This window comes from Toxoplasma gondii, chromosome XI (genome assembly GCF_000006565.2).
Source record: "Toxoplasma gondii ME49 chromosome XI, whole genome shotgun sequence".
Classification (NCBI taxonomy): domain Eukaryota; phylum Apicomplexa; class Conoidasida; order Eucoccidiorida; family Sarcocystidae; genus Toxoplasma; species Toxoplasma gondii.
In genome coordinates, this window is record NC_031479.1 from 1,457,918 (window position 1) to 1,476,376 (window position 18,459).

Genomic DNA, 18,459 nt, shown 5'->3' on the forward strand with positions numbered 1-18,459 from the left:
GCGGTGGCAAGTTTGTCGGGTGCTGCGACACGGAGCGCCGTCGCGTTTTTCCCGCAATCAACTCCGCTCTCCCGACACACACATCTTTCCATAAAGATGATCTTTGGACACAGCGGCCGACGTTCTAGGGCGCCGAGCAGTGGGGTGGTATGTGCAGAAGTGAGCGTGTTTTAGTTCAAGAAGTTGAAGCCTTTAGGAGAATCCGAGACGTCCAATAGTCACAAAGTTCCTCTGGAAGGACAATCTGCAGAAAGGCGCTTAAACAGTCCTGTCTCACAGATGTTGACTCTCAGTACGATGGTGCTGACAATATACTAGCGCCAGAGTAGTCGCTTTCTCTCGCTCTCGATGCGCGTGATAACAGAAATCCACGTGTCACGCTTGGAGCATAACTGGTGTAGAGCAAACCTTAGGGGCAGAACAGATTGAGGTGCCGGGACGCGAGAGAGATTTGAGGAGCAGGAGACAAATGGAGAGGAGAGGTTAAGGTGGAAAGCAGACAAAGGAAAGAACCGAAAACAGGCAGACTGCAGGGATAGCTGGTGGTCGGGCGCCCCCCCCCTCACGCGTACGCAGTGCATCGCGCCTAAAGACGTCTTTTATCCTTGTAGGAGCAAACGCCGAAAGTGGAGCACATGCAATTGACTTAATCTTCTTCCAGGCAGCGTTTTGTGGTTAACGGAACACTCAGACCGAGCTCATTCAACAGAAGTCAACCTTGCAATGAAGTAGTTGGGTACATTCCTTGATCGCTGCAGGTCGGGGAATGGTCGCCTCGTTGATTTCTCTTGAGTCGGTTTTTTAAGAACCAGTTTTCTTCGACTTCCCGGGGTTCTCTGTTGCGTGGAGCCGCAATTTTGGTGGCATCCAACGACGTTGAGCCTCCGTGTCTCAGAACATCAGGGGGGGAGGGGTCGCGGAAAAGAAAAAAGGAGGGGCGTCAGAACTCGGCAACCCTCGATGCGAGTGAAGGCAAGACAGTGCACATCGACAGACGCTGGTTTTCCTGACTCCGGAAAAGGAACGGAGCAGGCTTCCCGCAGGAAAGCATCACGTGGAAAACTCAAGGTGGGAATGCATATCTTGCTGTGAGGGTGTCACTTCAGTCCTTCTTTTCCCAGGTTCTTGTGCACCGTTTTTCTTCAACTGTTGCATTCCCTTCACATATACACAAGCATCTAGTTCCGCGATAGATTCTTGCGGGGAAGCTGACACTGGCGGGCTGTTACAGTCCACTCGAGAAGTGCACTACGGCATGTTTGCGGGACCCGTCTGACGTTCAGTACGCGACATAGAGCTTTCCTTTCAATCTCGATCGGGGTCCTTTGTTGAGGCACGGAAGTGTGTTTTCAACGCAGAACCCCTGGTGGAGAAATTCTAAGCAAAACAGCTCTGGTGTACGCAGATCAGTGTATAGCGTTCCGCGGGTTCACATGACACAGAAGCAGAGATATAGAGCCTTCTACCAGGACAGCTGGACTGAGCCAAGGTTCTTGTGAGTTGGAAAACTTAACCAGTAGTTTCTTGGACGAGCAACAACCATTTATGAGACTAATCGGAAAAACGCAAAGGTCTGACACGATAGACATTGCCACATGGACTGCCGGAAAAGGGAAGGAAACCGAGATGGCACACGTACTTTTCACGAAGAAAACCTAGGTGGCTCGGCTTCGCATCTACGGTCGGTGTGGTTGTATGGAAAACACAGATTCAAGATTTAAACCAGTAGTCCAGCTCGGGTCACGCCCCGAGCAAGTTAGTTATCTTTCGTAAGAACACCCACACGCGAAGAAAAAAGGACAGGAAGAGGCCTCTGTGTGGCTGTCCAAGACAAGGTAGGTTCCGCTTGCTTCTTGCAGTCGTCCCCGTGTTTAACTAAACAGTTTTTTCCCCTGCTTTACCGGCATCTCATTTGTCCAGAAACGACACCCTAAGAGAACAGAAAAGTACAAAACACACATATATATTTATATGTGTATGTATATATATGCCGCGGGTATCACTGCGTGTGGCCACGGTCATGTACTGATGCCTAAAGCGTCAAAGCAATTCTTCACGCTCAGGTCTGTCTAGCGAATTTTCAGGCCTTTTCGAGTTCTCGTGAGACAACGGGAAAACGGCTTTCGCAACGGAAGAGTCGGGCGATCTTTCTCTGTCTCATTTCCAGTGCTGTCTGTTCTTCCAACCAAGTTGCCAGCTCACTTCACGTAGCTTTTACTTTCCCTTTTCTTCCGGGTCACACGGCAAACCCCAAACTACAAGGCCTTTAGCAGAGCGGCAGAAACACAGCGGCACGACTTCCCAGCACACACCGTAGACAGCTTTCTCAGATTTTCTGTTCTTCATCTTCTCTGCACGCTAAACACAGATTGTGTTTTCTTCTTGGAAAGTCGGTTCTGGAGTTTTTCCCCTTTGCACGAAAAACAAGGCTATCGAGGCGTACTCATGCTCTGAGGTTTGCTGTAGGATATCATCGTCCAACTATCGAGAGGGCTGAGGCGTTCTCAGTTATCTCTAAAGTAAACTTCAAAGTTTACTCCTCATCACATTAGTCACGTTTGCACAGAACGTCTCTGTGCGCCGGGGTTTCTGCGGAGGGTGGAATGTGCAGGTAGAACACGTCGCCTCGAGGAAAACGCTCTCTGCTGTCGGTAGTGTTTGAGTTTCCCTAGAGAATTGTTTTCTTCGCTTACCAGCTGGTGCGTGACACGGCCCAGAAGTGCCTGAACCGTCTTCAGATAACAGGAGGCCGTAGTTTGAACGAAAGAGAAGTAGAAGCAGCCATCGGTGTTGAGACAGAGGAGGCGACATTGCTCCGCTGTGTAGATGAATTTTTCGTATTTTTTGAGGTCGTAGCCAAAGTAGTCCACATTCGTCTCGAGACACGGAGGCCGATTCGTTTCTGTGTAGCCCGCCATCAAGGCAAGGAAGTGGTACAGCGCCTGCCACCATTCAGTCTCCGTTAAATGAGAAGGAGGAGCAGTGGATGTACTTGTAGATGAAGACGGTCCAGGGTAGACAGGAGATCCAGTGCCAATAGAGGGGGAACTGGTGGTGGTCGATGTTGTTGTGGAGCCTACCGAAAAAGAAAGGCCAACGGGACCCGGCAGGCAACAACTACACCCGAGTTCGGAATTCTTGCAGTTGAAGACGAAAACTATAATCAGTAGGTTCTGTCTCTGTCCTCTGGACTGCGTTTTGAAACAGCTGCAACTTTTATTACCGGGCTGATCAATGATAGCACATTTCCCTATTAAAACAGGTTCCACGCCGTCCAGCGAACCGTCGATGCACTCTATCTGCCGGCTACGTGACTGCGGGCTTCCCTTTGTTAAATCTGCGAAACCAAATTCCCAAATGTATCATGAGAAACAGCGGTGACACAGGACAAAGGAGTGGAACTCCGTATTGTTGATATTCGTTTGTTTGCGTGCACGAGCCTTTTCTGTTTCGTCCTTCGTGGTCGTTTGCCATCCCCTTTCGTTCCGTCCTGCTTTCGTCTGCGTTCCTTCCTCTAGGTCTTTTTCCTTTTTTACTTCTCTTCCTCTCCATCACAGTAGCAAAACACACTGTCTACGTGGGGCGAGTTTTAGAAATGAAAAGCTGGACGCGAATTCAACGCAGAGCGGCACACACGCTTTGCTCGAGACTCCATACACAGGCCTCTCGTAAAGGACACACGCGACAAACGCTTGCTGAATTGTCGATTTCACAGCCTTTCTACCACTGCGCTTTAGCCTGCGTTCTCCTTTCCGCTATCTAGTGACACCCATGAAACTGCGAAGAGACGCTTTTCAAAACGGCACATCGTCCTGGTACTTCAGACGTAGATGCCAGTGTAGCAAACGTGTGGCCTAAACCCTGCATAACTGGCATCTGCTGCAGCACGGCTCTACGGAAGGGAGGCTTCAAAGGAGAGAGTTTTCGAGGCGGTTCGTCTGTTTATCTGGACAAAAGAGCGAGGCTGTCCTGAAGTGACCCAAAAGCGCGTCAGTTCCCTTTTTCTTTCGCCTTCCCACCGCCTCTCTACGCAGTTTTCCATGCATTCCGGCCCATTGTCTGCAACTCGTAACTGTAATCCTATTCGTCACTCGAGGCCTTTTTGGAATATCTCTGTGGATTCGATTTGAGCATTCCGCTCTCTCTGCTTCGGATTTCTGTTTCCTCCGGCACGGACCACTGTGTGGGAAGTTCATGGTCGACTTACCACATGAGACAGCTCCTGGCACATAAATGTGAATGAAGTTGAAGTCCCAGAAAGCTTTTTTGAAGCTGCTGGGGTTGTTGCGGACGAAAGCGCGGCAAGCGTCGTGGCCGTCACCTGCACATCCCGCAGCTCTCGAAAACAAATTGCCTGCCCAGCCGCCACAAAAAGTCGTGTTTATCACGAGTCTGTGTCCCCAAAAGTGTGTGCGGCCTGGACAGTTGTTGTCGTTCAAGGGGAAATGCGCCATCGGGAGTTTCTGAGTTTCTGCCCATGAGTCTGGGTCTGGTGTCCCGACGCGCAGGTCCTTTGGCACTTCTTGGTGAGTAAAGTACCAGGCGCGTATGTGTTTCGCGCGCTTCAGCTCCACGACATAGACACCGCCGCCCTTCTCATTGAATGCCTCGCCAAAAGCGTCCTCGATAGACTCTATGGAGCACCCCGTATTGTGCTCTGTCGCATGCACGTAGCAGTCGCGAGCTTCGGCGCCGTCGCCGTTGTATGCCCACGTGCCTGCAAAATTTGTCTCGTCAATCCCCCACATGCTGCACCCCTTCGAAGTGTGGAGAGAAATGCGATTCTTCCTCTGCGAATTCACTCCTTCGACGAGGTCAATTTCCCCGCTGGCCGGCCACGGATCTGCCCCCGTCGTCCACAACGCGGGCCAAGTTCCACACCCTTCCGGCATGTGATTCAAACTCACTACCCACAGAGCCTAGTGGGGACAAGCAAAGACAAAGAAGAAAAACGAGTGACAAGGGGCCAGAGAGAGAAAAAGAACGGCGCAGGGTGGCTAAAACGCATATTTGTCTCGATATAGTGGTACCCTCACGAACGCACCCGATCTGCTTCTCCAACTGATGACACACCCGGAAAGTCTCGCGACATTTTCGAAGAAATGAACTCATCAAGAGCCCAAAATACACATGTATTCACATAGGCATGTGTGATCCAGCGGAAGTGGATGTTTTGGCGGACATAAGCAACGACGAGTGTTCTGCTAGGGACGCGTACAAATGTATATGCTGCGTTTGTGCGTGTTGTGTGTGTTGCCTTTTTCCAGAGTTCCACCCAAGTCGCACTTTAGGCGTAAGACGATTCGTAGTAGACGTGAAAGCACAGGTACAAACAGAGATTCCCGCGAAGACCAAAGGTGCGCATCACTCTCCATACAGGCACAAATGGTAATCCAAACTTACTTATCGTACCCATCTCTCTCTCCATATATATATATATATATATATATATATGTATATCTTACCACTGACACGTGTGTAAGTATGTGCTTTGGTTAATCGTTTGTGTCTGATTGCTTCTCCCTTAACTGTGTGTTTTCCAGCGGTTTCTCTTTCTGTGGCGTCTTGTTTTTGCGTCTAGACTCACATCATCGAATCCCTCTACAGCAGATAGGCGAACTGAGTCGCGACCGCGGTCGCCGTCTTTGACCGTGTTCCACGAATCGACTTTTACAATGGTTCTCCCGTCGGCTGTCACCGACACGAGACCCTTGTGTATCGCTTCCTCTCTTCCAACATAATTCACGTAGCCGCCTGTCGGGTCGTCGTAGGAGAAAAACCAAAATTTCGACTCATCCAGAATCTCCCAACCCTGATAGCTCCTCGCTTTGTACCACGTCTCCCGGCATGGGCCTCCTGTAGAGGCTTCTGTTTGCTTCAGCCTCGGCACTTGGCCGGACGGCAACAGCGCAGAAAAAGCCGAAGACACGGAAGACCCGGGAGAAGAAGAAACATCCGAAGACGTAGCAGATCCAGGAGTTCTCTTCTCTCTCTCTCGTTCGCGCCTGAGGGGATTATTTGGAGAGAAGGAAGCTCGACTGGAGAGCCCCGAATCGTTAACGGCTGTGTGCCGTCGAGATGAGGAGGCGAGCGAACGAGAGACTGCGGAAGAAGCTGAGGACGACGACGTCAGTTTTTCGGCCTCTCCATTGTCTCTCACTGGGGATCTCCTGGCCTGCGGTAAAGGCGATTTTGCAGGGGAAGACGAATTCTCAGAGCGCGTAGAGACAGAAAAGTCAGAAAACAGCGAAAAAGCGTTGCCTGGGGTGGCTGCCAGACGTCTTCCCTTCACCTGAGACTCCGTTCCCTTCTTTGCCGTTCCTTCGCCGGCCTGCTGGCCATTGCCACATTGGACGCAGTTTTCCAGTCCTCCGCCTGCGCCCTCCTGCCCTTCTCCAGGAAGCACGAGAGGACATCCTTTTTCGTTTTTCGTTTCCTCTGAAACGTCTGCCTCTCCTGCGTGCTCTCTCGCATTTTCTCCCTCCTCCGACTGTTCCGTGGCTGTCTCGCCAGCGTCTTTGTTGCGTTTTCCCCCCTCGGCCCCGCGCTGGTTTTCCTCTCGCTTCTGCTCCCCTTCTTGGCTTGGCCCTTCGTGCTCTTTAGCCGGGTAATTTCCTGACGGTGGAAAGCCGGGCTCAGCTGTAGCGCGAGCGGCCTGTGGCCAACTGGCTGAAAGAAAAAGCGAAAAAGCTGTCAAATAAGAAGTGCTTTGCGATCGACATAACGCAAATACACACACATGTGCATTTACCCATGTGCAAAACGATCTGTATACATGCGCATGTGTGGAGATTCCTACGGACGTGTATACGTATCCGGATACTTACGAACACCTATGTAGTCGCGGCCGCTTGGCGATGCATGTGCTTGCCATAAGACAAATCTATCTACACAGAGACATGCACTCACGGGACAGTAGCCAGTCCCTATGCGTAGGTTCGTATTTGGTCTTCTTACTCTGGTCCAGATGTTCTAGCCTCGGTATAAACACTGTTTTATAGAGACACGCTGGATACCACTACACGTAGCATAACACGACGGCCGTGGAAAACACACCAGAACTTGGATGCGTAGAAACAGGCATTTATGATCGACATGACTAGTGCACAAATTGGCAGTCCCTGACGTTAAAGCGGGCACACTCGTTCTTGTCATGGAAGAACCGGAAGCAGTTCTCGGGCAAGTGAAGAAGAGGTGGCGCGTTCGTACCTGAGAGAGACAGGGAGATACTTGCGGGGAATTTCAAACAGAAGAGAAGGGAGAAGAAGAAGAAGGCCGACCCTTTCGCCATCTCCTTCACTCTGTGACAGTCGGAGAACAACGGCAACAGGCTCTTCCAGTATCACACTTGGGAGGCAGGCGATCTCCCTCTGCCGGTTTTTGCCATAGGGGTTTGACAAGAAGCTACCTGACCCTCCTTGAAGTGTGTTTCTCCTTCTCTTTTGAGAGGTTTGCTACAGTCTTGAGACAAGACGTGACTTTTACGACTCTGTCTCTCCTCGACAGCCGCCGCTAAGAGCTGCCTAATTCAACCGAAAGCGAAAGAGCATTTCCCTCGCAAGTTGTTTTGGCAGGAACTGCATGCTCTCGTGTTCTTGGGGATGCGACTCTTTTTCTTTTCTGCAGCTTCTTGCCTTCAGGCGTCGCTGCTGCCACCCATCTTGGACATATGGTTTCTTGCGCAGGGGCTCTTCCTCTCTGTTTGTGTTCTTGTGGTTTTAGGATCTCTCGATACCAACAACGAGGGCCTCTGATCCTGTGCACAGACTGCGTTCTTCCGTCCCTCGCCTCCTGTCCGTTTCCAGCTTCTTTCTGCTCGTTTTTGACGAACTGGGGAAGCAAAAAGTCCAAGAAGGAAGGGTGCATTAGCTGGAGAAGCGAGAAAATCTGACAGCGACATGGACTAGCGTCGATAGACACTGGAGGGACACCAGAGTAACTAACAGAGCGAAAACGGAGACACAAGAAATCGCCAGGGCACTCCTCTTCTTGTGTCTCTCTTTCTCCCAAAGAGATCTCTGCTTTGGGGGCATCAACTCGAACACAAGCACCTCACGATCTAAATCTCGCGTGTCTGGTATCGGCCTCTCTCTGTCTTGGCCTTCGATTCCCTCTACTCCGGAAATCGGGGACAGCGAGAAAAGAGCAAAGAACAGTCAAAAAACGATTTCGCAGGTGCACACAGAACGAACAGGCGATGGCCCTTCCGACCGCGTCGACGCCGCCCGGTCTCCGGTCTGTTGGGCGAGGAGACACCTTGTGAGGAGACACCTAAGAGAAAACACTGGGGAGACAGGTGCCGTGGTGCATTACTGCGTGTCAAGTTTCTCTGTTTCGAGAACTGCTTTCTACTCCATTTCCTCTTTTTCAGAGTACCGATTCTAGAAAAAGGCGAAGACGAAAAACAACACTCGACAACTGGGGTCTCTCTGTTCTGCAGAGAGGCAGTCCAGATAACCGCCTACGCTTTTTTGAAACATCTATCTTTACGCACGAAAATAATGTGCATGCCTAACTAATAGTGAAATGCATATATAAACATGCATAGACAGATGTAAATTTCTATGTCCATAGTCTTCTACATGTCTGCTATATATATATATATATATATATGTCTGTTTGTGTGTGTCTTGCGGGATCGGGGCTCTAAAGGACAGAATGCAGGACCTTGGTCCAGGCGTGTAGGGGCGTTAAGCAGTTTGTGGGCAGTTAAAGAGTTTTCGAGTCTCAAGAAGCAGTCGCTTGGAGAAACTCAGTTCCTGCATAACGATGCGTCGGGGAGATTTCGTTGCAGAGGGGTTCAGGCCGACGCAAAAACGCACCTGGTTGAGGGTCCGTTGCGGCGCATGCCATGACACAGAGGTCGAATTTCGAACTCTCAGAAGATAGGTCAGAAGCTGCTGAGGCGTACAGCGCAGCAGACGAGAGAACAAATGAAGAACTCTGTGTGATGAAATTGCCACAGCTACAGAGAAGCGGGCGCGGAAAAATCCTTCGAAGAACGGTATCCGGAAGAAGCTGCACCGCTAGCTCGCGTGTGGCTGTGCTGTACAGACACCCCGGAACACACATTCGCTCTGGATGCTCTCTCCGCGCTGACACTGCATGCAACAAAATTCGGAAGACGCTTTCAGTGACTGCCGGCACCGCTGCTTCTCTTCGTAAAGAGACAGCTCAAAAAACAAACATGAGAAACGCGAGTTGAATCCGGAAAAGCGAGCGAGCCATTTCCCCGCTGTTCTCCCTTTTCTTCTTCTGTGTTCTCGCCTTTCTTTCGACACCCTCCCTTCGCACAGCGGCGGCACTCCTCAAGGCTTTTTCGGCGGAGGCAGCTCTACAGGTTTGTGAGGAAAAGTTAAACTCAATTTCCCCCCGTTCGAACCTCCGGTTTCTTTACATGAGACTGGCTGAATGGATACACAGTCCTGCTCTCCGTCTCCATCTTCTTCCTCCTCTCCATCTTCTTCCTCCTCTCCGTCTTTTTCTACTTCGCCTCCTGTCTGTTTGCCGCCTCCTGCGAGTTCTGTGCCTCGTGACCAGCCTTGCGGTCGTCTTCACCGCTTCACTTCTCGGATCTTACCGTCGTCCTTTCAAGAGGTCCTTTCTCGACAGTGCAGCTCCTCTGCCTCTTCTCCGTCGTCTTCTTCCTCTGGGGAAAAGTTGCTTCCCCCGCTCTCTGCAGCGCGAGGCGGCGAGAGAGAAGAGGATGCGTCGCGCCTCCTGCCTGCTTCGCCGTCTTCTCTCGCGGGTGCTTCTCCTCTCTTTTCTCCGGGACTTTCTCCCCTCTCCTTGGCCTTCTTATCTGCGTCTTCACTCTCGTCTTCTCTGCCCGCATTCCCTCTCCCGCCTGCTCCACGAGTCCTCTCGCCTTCCTCTTCCTCTCCTTTCCAAGATTGCTGGCAGTGTCGCTTCCTCGGAGTCGCGCTCTTCTCAGGTGTATCGACAGCTGCCCTGCTTCGCGCCCTCAAGGCGCCGCCCGCCTCCGCAGACCGCAGATTCTTCGCAGTGGCGTCGGCTGCCTTCGCCTTCTTAGGTCAGTCCCGACGTTTCACACAAACAGAGTGCTACTGTTCTTTGGTTGTCTGTTCGAAGCCCCAAACACGAGTCGATTCACTGTTTTCGAACGTACCTTCATGCATGCATAGCATTGTACTTGTAAATGCGAATAAACGCACACACATACGTATATCTATTTATATGGTTGTATATATGTGGAGTCTTTGGATGCTGATCTTGCATCTTCTTTTCGTAGATTGTTTTTGTGCGAGATTGCCGCTGAGGCAAGGTAAGGAGGAGTGCTCTGTCCTCTCTTTTTGTGCGTTGCTCAGCCTTCTACCGCGGAGTAGTTCCTGTCCGACCGAAACTCTGACGTCCCTGAGACGTGGTGTCGCCTCTCCTCGTCGAATCTTTTCTCGTCGGTCTTCTCCTTATCCTTCGTCTTCTTTCTCACCTTCTCCCTCCCCTCCTGCTTTTTCGTCTTTTCTCTTCTTCTCTTCCTCCTTCTTCTTTTGAGTCTTCTTCTCTCCGCGTCTGCACGATGCGGCAGGTTTCCCAGGCCGAGCCGTCGAGCGCGCCCGGCGGCGCTGCGGGGGGAGCAGTCGCTTCTGTCCTCTCTTCTCGCGTCTCGGAAACTTCTTCTCTGTCTGCGCGCGCGACTTCCGTCAGACTTGCCGGTGAGTCGACTTGCCTCTCGAGAGAAGCACAAGAGTTCGAACTGGACTTCTCCCCTCGAAAGTTTCCCCGGAAAGGGGAGACGAACTACTCAGGGGCGACGAAGCACAGAGGAGAAGAGAGCGAGCCAAAGCGAAAACCAAGAAAAGGGAGACGGGAGAAGGAAGAGAGCGGCAGACGAAGGAAAGCAAGGAGACACACAGGGGAAGAGAGAGGAAAAGAGAAGAGACAAGGCCAGCCCTGGAGAGGACGAGGGTGGTGTGTGACCTGCAGGACGATGCGCAGATGAATCGGGAGCGGTGAAAGGACATCAGAGGATTCGGCGCGGTCTTCCTTTGTGGGGAGAACAGAAAACAGCGAACTTGGAAGAGACAGCACAGTTCTTGGTAGAGATGCTTCCTCCCGACTGTGCTTGCGCGGAAGACAGGTCGAAACTTACGACATCGCACAAGGCAAACCCTCCGAAATAACGGTGGAACTGCTCTCTCCTCCTGCTCTGTATGTTCTGTAGAGGCTATCCAATTCTCTCTATCACCCCCGTTACTTTCCTTTTCCCTGTCTGCTTCCTTTCTCTTTTCGCTGTTCTTCTCCTCACTCTCTTCTCTGCTCCATCTGGCCTTTGCGTCTGTCTCCAGGCTCTCCTCCTAGTCTTCTCGCGGCCGCCAAGCCGTCCGCTTCGTCTTTCCTCTCTTCTTCCTCCTCCTCTTCGTCTTCCACCTCTTCGTCTCCTGCTCTGCATGCGTTTTCCTCGTCTCCACTCCCACCGTCTGCGTCTCCCGGCACGGGCGTCTCGGCGGAGAAAAGCCTTTCCCCAGACTTCTCTTCGCTCGCGTCTCCGCCCGCTGCCCTGCCGGGTGTTTCGACAGCTGGGCAGGCTGCGGCATGCGAGGTCTGCGAAGCTGTGCAGAACATTCTCAAGGAAATGGATGCGAAATTCACTTCCATGACGGAGGCCATTCTAAATCGTTTAGACGACATGGGAGGAAAAATCGACGACCTTGAGGGCCAGCTGCAGTCTCTCCTGCTCGAAGAACAGCAGGACCTCAAAGCAGATACACCCCAGTGAAGGACGAGGGAACGAGAGAGAGGAGTGAACAAGGAGAGCGGAGAAACCAGAGAGAAGAAAAGTGAAGCAGTAAAGTGAAGAGTGAACCGGAGGCGGCAGAGAGAAGAGAGGAAGGAGATAGAGAAGTCAATGCCCGGAGAAAATGGTTAAACAGAGAAGAGAGAGCAGAGAGAACAACGGCACAGGGAGAGAGAACAAGACAAAGAAGTAGCGGGGAAAAGAGGTAGGAGAGAGAAGAGGAACCGAAGTCGAAGCGGAGACAGGAGAAATACAGCTGAGTTATACGAAAGGGCACCAGTGCCGAATCATCACTGTATGGAAAAGAACACAAAAGGAAGAAGGTGCTCTTTCCCCCAAGTTGGGTGCGTCTTGAGCGACAGGCGAGACGCTCACGACCTCGAACTCGTCATTTCGTCGCCTTCTTTTTTCCTTTTTTCTCCTCACACACGACGCGAAGCTGGACGCTGGGTTGTGTGCGATCTCACCTTTTAAAGGATGTACTGCATTCGTTCTATGTCTTGTTTACTTCAAGTTAAATGGATCTTGTATGTGCGATAAACTGCTTTTGCACAACCGATGCAGCGCTATGCCGCTTCAGTTTTTTTTTCTCCCCACACGTCGGCAGCCTTCTGTCCATACACCCGGACACTCCATATTCCCCTGGCCTGCTTCGCAGGATTCAGATCCTCGAGGCAGGCGCTACAATTACTTCATCGTAAGCAGGCTTACATCTGCGCATTCTACGTTCGAAAATGACAAGTAGCCACCTCTATTTCAACAACTCCCAGAAAAGCAGTCGACACCTGCGTATATATATATATATGTATGTATGTATACAGTGAATTTCTGTTGGTTGGAAACTTTAGTTCTGCATCTATACGTCTCGTAAAAATTCCGATTAAGGCAGTTCGGACTCGCCTGCTTCTAGGCATTTCCAAAGATTCTTTCGTTTTCTCATGCATATGCTGAGGGAGGAGTCGTTGTGATTTTTGAGATCCATCAGGCACATGTATCGGCGATTTACGCCAGTTGGTGCGACAGGCTTTTTTCCTGAAAAATTCAAAATTCCTCGTCGTTCACCACAATTGCGAGATCTACCTCTGTAAACGTATACGCATATATATATATATATATAGATAGGTATATGCATCCGTAAGCAAATTCTGTACACATTTGTATCTGTGTGGACTGAGTTCACAGGTGGAGAATTGCCTATCTTTTCTGCATACGTTGTGAGGTTCTTGTCAGACCTCTCGTAGTACTACATCTCCGTGTATCAACCGGAGGAGGAAGGCGCGAGTTCAGTTTGCTGCGCAGGTCGAAAAAGGCAGCACTGCATGGAAAGGAAACGGAACTGCACTCGAGCGTATCGCACTGCCGGAGCGTTCCCTTGTTCTCTTGCATACGAGGAGGCAGACATCCTCCAAGAGGCCTGAGGAAGGGAAGGCTTGTGTTGGGCTCTCATCGAGTTCGAGACACTGCACAGAACGCGTATGCGTCGATTTCCCTGTATGTATTTTGCAGAGAGAAACGAAGAGAGGAAGGGAAGAGAGGGTACTCCAATGCGAAGCGGAAAAAAAAGAGTGGAAGCAACAGGTAGGGAGAAGAATAACGGTATCAGAGAGAACCAAAGGGAGAAAGAAGAGAATTACGAAGCCATGGAGACCCGTAGGGGGACGGATTCAGAGACAGACAGCTGTACAGAGAAAGAGACGAAAAAGTCTCGGCAGAGTGACCCGTGAGACACCAACTGAAAGACGACCAGAGGGGACAGGTTGCTGCGCGACGTATCTCCCACCGCTGAAAGGTCGCCACCAGAGAGCAGGCTAGACAGGCAAAGTCACAGCAGAAGAGAGTCCGTCGACTTGGTGCATGCGTTGACCTAATTTACAGGAATGCGTTGCTTTTTCGCGCAGAGCTGAACGACAGATTTTCAGCAAAGTTCGCGCGGCGGAGGAACGTCCGGAATTTTACCGGGCTGAGACGCACAGCAGAAGCAAACGCGGCAGGACAGCGTCAGGCTTTTCTGAGACACAGATTTCAAGTTACAGAGCACTAAAAAGCATGGACAGATAAATATATGAACTCGCCACAAGAAGCCTCACACATCTCCACAATCCTCTCTCGATAGAAAGAACCCACTGAAGAAGAAGATTCTGCACACTCGTATACACAAAGCACAGACACACAGCACATACACACGGATGCAGCGTATTGCTTCTTAGATGCCTACAAGACACCTACAGAAAAAAAATCGGGTGTCTATCGCGAAGTTCCGGCTCCGAACCTCTTCCTGTGGAAACATCATGTTTCACTTCTCAAAGGACGTATCAAGTTACGTCTCTACACGCACAAGCATACCTACATATAGACATATATATATATATATATATATATATATATATTTATGCATACGCATATAGAAATACGGTCATACACACCTGCACATGTAATTCATCTAATATATATGTCTTATCTGAAACACAAAGGCAAACATAAAGACACAAGAAAAGACACAAGCAACTTGACGCGGCATGAGCAACATTATAGTTCGACAAAGAGAGAGACACATGCATGCCGGGAAGGGGCGGAACGCATAGGTGAATGCGCAGAAACAGGCAGGGATATCGGCTGATTCACCAGTTTTTTCCGGAAAACGAGCGCATCCATTGCGTACTTCGAATTGAGGCGCAGCAAACGCGGCCCCTCTGGCGTCTGTTTCGTCGCGTCTGGTTCCCGGCGTTCCCAGACTTTCCAGGTTGCTAACTTCTCGGTTGATTTCTGCTTTGTTCATAGCCGGAGGAGCGCCGAGAGCGCCCAGCGAGGGCGTCTGGAGAGTCTCCTGCGGAACTGAGAAAGAGGTTTGAGGAAGAGAACCCCCGAGAGCAAGATGAAGAAACTCTACAGACGGAGGCGCCGCCTCGAACGAGAGCCTGTCTGCTGCGGCCTTCTCCCCCACGAGAGCGTGGAACTGCCTGAGGTGCTGCAGCTGAGTCGCCCTGCATGCAGAGAAAAAGAAAATGGCGAGATGAAGAAGAGAACGCGGAGCAGAAGGAAGATGAAGAAACGCAGAGAGGCAGGAGGGGAGAAAAACCAGGCGACGAGGAAAAAGCCAGAGAAGCAAGAGCGAGGACACAAACTACATAGTGGAGGCTGGGGAACACAGTGAACTGCTGCGGAGGATGCGCAGACTCGAAAAAACAGCAGAGAGAGAGTGGACGAACCCTGCGTCAGAGAGAGAAGAGCGGAGAGAAGAAAACAAACTCGAAGGACCTCGAGAGACAGCAAAGGTCCTCCGGGGACAGAATGAGTCATCACGTGAGAGGCGAGGAACGTCCAGCCAGGAAATGACACTTTCAGAGATCAAAAGCAGAAGAAAAAGAGAGAAGAAATGGAGAAGCGAAAGCGCATGCAGACGTCGAGGAGCGACGCTCCAAAAGCGAGTTGAAAGTGGAAGTTGTTCAGAGAGGTTTCACAGGTCACAAACAAACAACGGGTCCTATCTCAATCGCAAACAAGCTTCCATCGACGACTAAAAGACCCCGCGAATCCCCACTAACAAGGTGCTCATGCACTGGACCAGTTGTACGAATTTGCCACTGAAAACGCACTCATCACTATCAATTTCCCCATCAGCCTTGTCGCAAATGTATCTACACTGTACTGCGCATATACATATGTATCCATACAAATATAAAAATGGATAAATATTATACTATATATGGATACACAGGATTCTATTGCATTCATGTATATATTGAAACATTCTACTGCACATATATACATATATATGTATATATAGAGCGCGATGGAGACGGAGACTGCGCTCGGATTTCACAGATGCATGCATCTCTCAGTGAACTGTCGCGCCCGAAAACTACCGACAGGGCTGCATGCAGAGCGGCCTCGGCCCTTGGAGAGCGCATGCAGAGGAAAAGTGCTTTCCCTGGAGAAAGGAGAATCTCGTTTTCTATCGCACAACTAGGCAGCCGCGAATTTCCCCGACACGAGGAGGCCGCACGCAGAGCGGCTGCAGCTTGGCTTGAGTTGTGCAGAAAGTAAAAAACTGCATGCAGCGCGAGTGGAACCCAAAAACGGAGAGAAGCAGAGAAGTAGGAGAAGACATTAAGGAGTAAAAAAAGAAGTCAATACGCGAAGAAGAACTGCGCAAAGAGAGAAATAAAGTACAGAGGTGAACACAAACATGAGGGGGAAGTGGACCAATAGAGAACTAAGTAGAGGACGCATGAAGAAATAGAGAAGTCAACAGGGAGAGAAGTGAAGAAACAGAGCAGAAGAACGAGTGTGAGGGGGGAGAGAGAGAGTAAAGGATGTCGTAGGAAGCACTGGTGGAGAAAGCAAGGAGAACCAGTTGCACTGTCGATGTATCTCTGGACGAGACAGCGTCACTGGGGACGTCAGTAACTCGAGAGAAGCACTTGAAGCAAGTGAAGAGGGGCCCGAGAAGGCAAGCGTCTGTGTTTCATTTTTTCAGCGTTGTCGTAGCGAAGCAGAAGACGCAGCGACGGGAGAAGCGCGCATTTCTCTCCATATCAGAGAAAGGAAAAGACGGAAAACACTTAGGCAGAACGTACACAATCTGTTCCCCCAGAGCTCGCCATTCGGACTGAGGGCGCTGATAGAAGAGGTAACGGTGTTCCTCCGGAGAGATGTCCAAGCCGACAAAGAGGCACTCGGCCTCCGCGACGCCGAAGCCTGCAAAACAGAGAGAAGAGCAGAAAGAGAGAAGTGAGGAAACGAAAGAGACAAATGACACGGAAAGACGAAACAAAGAAGAAACAGGACGAACGGGGGCTGGATATGACGAGGGGGAAACAGTGAGACACTGAACGTGGCAAGGCCAGAAGAAAACGACGAAGAGAGAAGGAGAGACGATGGAGAGCGAAAGAATAGAGAGAAAGAAAGAGGAAGAAGAGGAGATAAAGAGAGACGGGAAGGAGCAAGGCAAGCTCGGGAGAAGCCACCCTGAAAGAATATCACTAGCGCTCAGAAGAAGAGACTGCGAGTCTGAAGAAGAAAGAAAAAACATCAATCGCCGAAGACACGAGAAAGCGTCAACACGCTGAAAGCGTCAACGAAAGAGCATCGGGATGGAAAGCGATCCGCGAAACGCAGGAAAACAGAGTCCGAGAAGCGCGCGTTCGGCGTTGGGGACTCACTGGAGAAAGGCCAGATACCTCCCTTGGCTGCTGCCTCGAGGTTCTTCCACGCATCGATGAATTTTGTTCCTTCGGACTTTGCGCCCTGACCTCCCTCGAGAGCAGCGGCTGGCGCTGTGCCCCCAGCGGTTCCAAAGGGAGAAGAAGAAGAGCCGAAGAGAGAAGAAGAAGAGACGCCGAAGGGAGAGGAAGAGGAAGAAGAAGGAGCTCCAAATAGAGAAGAAGTAGAGGAGGAAGAAGAGACGCCGAAGGGAGAGGAAGAGGAAGAAGAAGGAGCTCCAAATAGAGAAGAAGTAGAGGAGGAAGAAGAGACACCGAAGGGAGAGGAAGAGGAAGGAGAAGGAGCACCAAATAGAGAAGAAGTAGAGGAAGAAGAAGAGACACCGAAGGGAGAGGAAGAGGAAGTCCCGAAGAGAGTAGAAGAGCCGAAGGGAGAAGACGAAGAAGAGGAAGAAGCAGAGCCGAAGAGGGTGGACGCTCCGAAAGAAGAAGAAGCAGAGCTGAAGAGAGAAGAAGACGAAGCTCCGAAAGGGGAAGTGCTTGCGGTAAGAGAGGCGCCCAGAACGGAAGACGACTGTCCAGAGAACGCGTTCGGCTGCGTGGTGGAGAGCGTATTTGACGAACCTGCGCCAGAGCCGAAGGCCGCTTGACCTGGAGAAAAAGGATTCATCCCTCCCAGACCTACAGGATTGCCTCCCGGAGCAGTGCCCCCGGGGAAAGACGACGAAGCGGCGAGAGATGCGAAGGAAACTGCTCCGCCTGTTCCTGCCCCCCCTCCCCACGAAGAGGAGATGAACGAAGAACTCGGCCAAGCCGCCATCTGCAGTCTTTGCAACGACTCCGCTCGGATACTTCGCCTCCTCTCTTCCTGTACCTACACACCGCAGAGGCGCCTAGAGAGCCACCGTCACACCTCGCACTCCATCTTCTTCGTCTTTACGCGATTCCTCCAAATGCGCGAGTCGAGGAAACGCATACGTCCAGCATCATCGTCCAAGTTCGGTTCTCAACTGCAATGGCCCTTGTCCTCCATAAACCACACCGCATTTTGTGCAACGCCTCCGAAAGCGATCGTCTGCTCGACGTCTACTGGCGAGTCCGAGTGCATGCGCCTCTCCTCTCCTTCTTCGCGAGCACAGCCCTCGGCCTCCCTTCGCCTTCTGGCACAGTTGAGGACTGCGCCGAAGAAATCAGAAAGAAATCCGCAGCACCTGGACTGTTTTCAGAGAGATCAGCGACCTCCGTCGCGAAAGCTGACAGGCCGGCCAGAAGGGGGATGGGAGGCGGATACAGAAGCTCCCGGAGAGCAGACTCAGGCGCTGCTCTGGAGTCCCAGAAAGTCAGCAGAAAAAAGAAGATGTCTCTCTCTCGTTTTTTCAGGTAAAACTGGCCGCAAGAAATCCCTGAGAGTGCTGTCGGTCCTCTGCCCCCCCTAGTCCAGTCTGCACGCATGCGCTCAGGTGTACGTACGCCTGCCCGCCCGCGGCGTCGTCCGTCGTGAGGCATGCCGCAGAAATCGCGTCGACTGATCATTTTTGGATC

At 51.2% G+C, this 18,459-nt stretch overlaps 4 protein-coding genes across 4 annotated transcripts; 2 read left to right on the plus strand and 2 right to left on the minus strand.

Annotated features, from left to right (window-relative positions):
* Positions 1-1,897: 1,897 nt before the first annotated feature.
* Positions 1,898-7,291, minus strand: TGME49_310580 (1,3(4)-beta-glucanase; the record flags this gene model as incomplete). The annotated part of the gene is made up of 5 exons (XM_018782633.1): positions 1,898-1,930; positions 2,694-3,076; positions 4,208-4,919; positions 5,588-6,669; positions 7,210-7,291. 5 exons carry the CDS (start codon positions 7,289-7,291, stop codon positions 1,898-1,900), a joined length of 2,292 nt encoding a protein of 763 aa, XP_018635560.1.
* Positions 7,292-9,145: 1,854 nt separating this feature from the next.
* Positions 9,146-10,033, plus strand: TGME49_310590 (hypothetical protein; the record flags this gene model as incomplete). The annotated part of the gene is made up of 1 exon (XM_002364264.2): positions 9,146-10,033. Exon 1 carries the CDS (start codon positions 9,398-9,400, stop codon positions 10,031-10,033), a length of 636 nt encoding a protein of 211 aa, XP_002364305.1. The 5' UTR covers positions 9,146-9,397.
* A 504-nt stretch (positions 10,034-10,537) lies between these two features.
* TGME49_310600 (heat shock factor binding protein 1 protein) lies at positions 10,538-12,345 on the plus strand (the record flags this gene model as incomplete). Its single annotated transcript, XM_002364265.2, has 2 exons — positions 10,538-10,673; positions 11,307-12,345. The coding sequence occupies 2 exons, from the start codon at positions 10,538-10,540 to the stop codon at positions 11,735-11,737; spliced, it is 567 nt and encodes a 188-aa protein (XP_002364306.1). The 3' UTR covers positions 11,738-12,345.
* A 685-nt stretch (positions 12,346-13,030) lies between these two features.
* On the minus strand, positions 13,031-18,297 carry TGME49_310610 (hypothetical protein). The gene is made up of 4 exons (XM_002364266.2): positions 16,918-18,297; positions 16,333-16,453; positions 14,415-14,736; positions 13,031-13,715 (listed from the first exon to the last, which is right to left on the minus strand). Exons 1-4 carry the CDS (start codon positions 17,735-17,737, stop codon positions 13,671-13,673), a joined length of 1,308 nt encoding a protein of 435 aa, XP_002364307.1. The 5' UTR covers positions 17,738-18,297; the 3' UTR covers positions 13,031-13,670.
* Between the last annotated feature and the right edge of the window lie 162 nt (positions 18,298-18,459).

What these genes read in the sequence shown, in the direction of transcription:
- TGME49_310610 (XM_002364266.2), bottom strand. Translation starts at nt 17,737, where the DNA reads ATGGCGGCTTGGCCGAGTTCTTCGTTCATCTCCTCTTCGTGGGGAGGG. An exon ending in GCTCTGGGGGAACAGATTGT is followed by an intron (nt 14,737 to 16,332) that starts GTACGTTCTGCC and finishes CTCTGCATGCAG; the next exon opens with GGCGACTCAGCTGCAGCACC. An exon ending in TTGCTGCGCCTCAATTCGAA is followed by an intron (nt 13,716 to 14,414) that starts GTACGCAATGGA and finishes TGTGCGTCTCAG; the next exon opens with CCCGGTAAAATTCCGGACGT.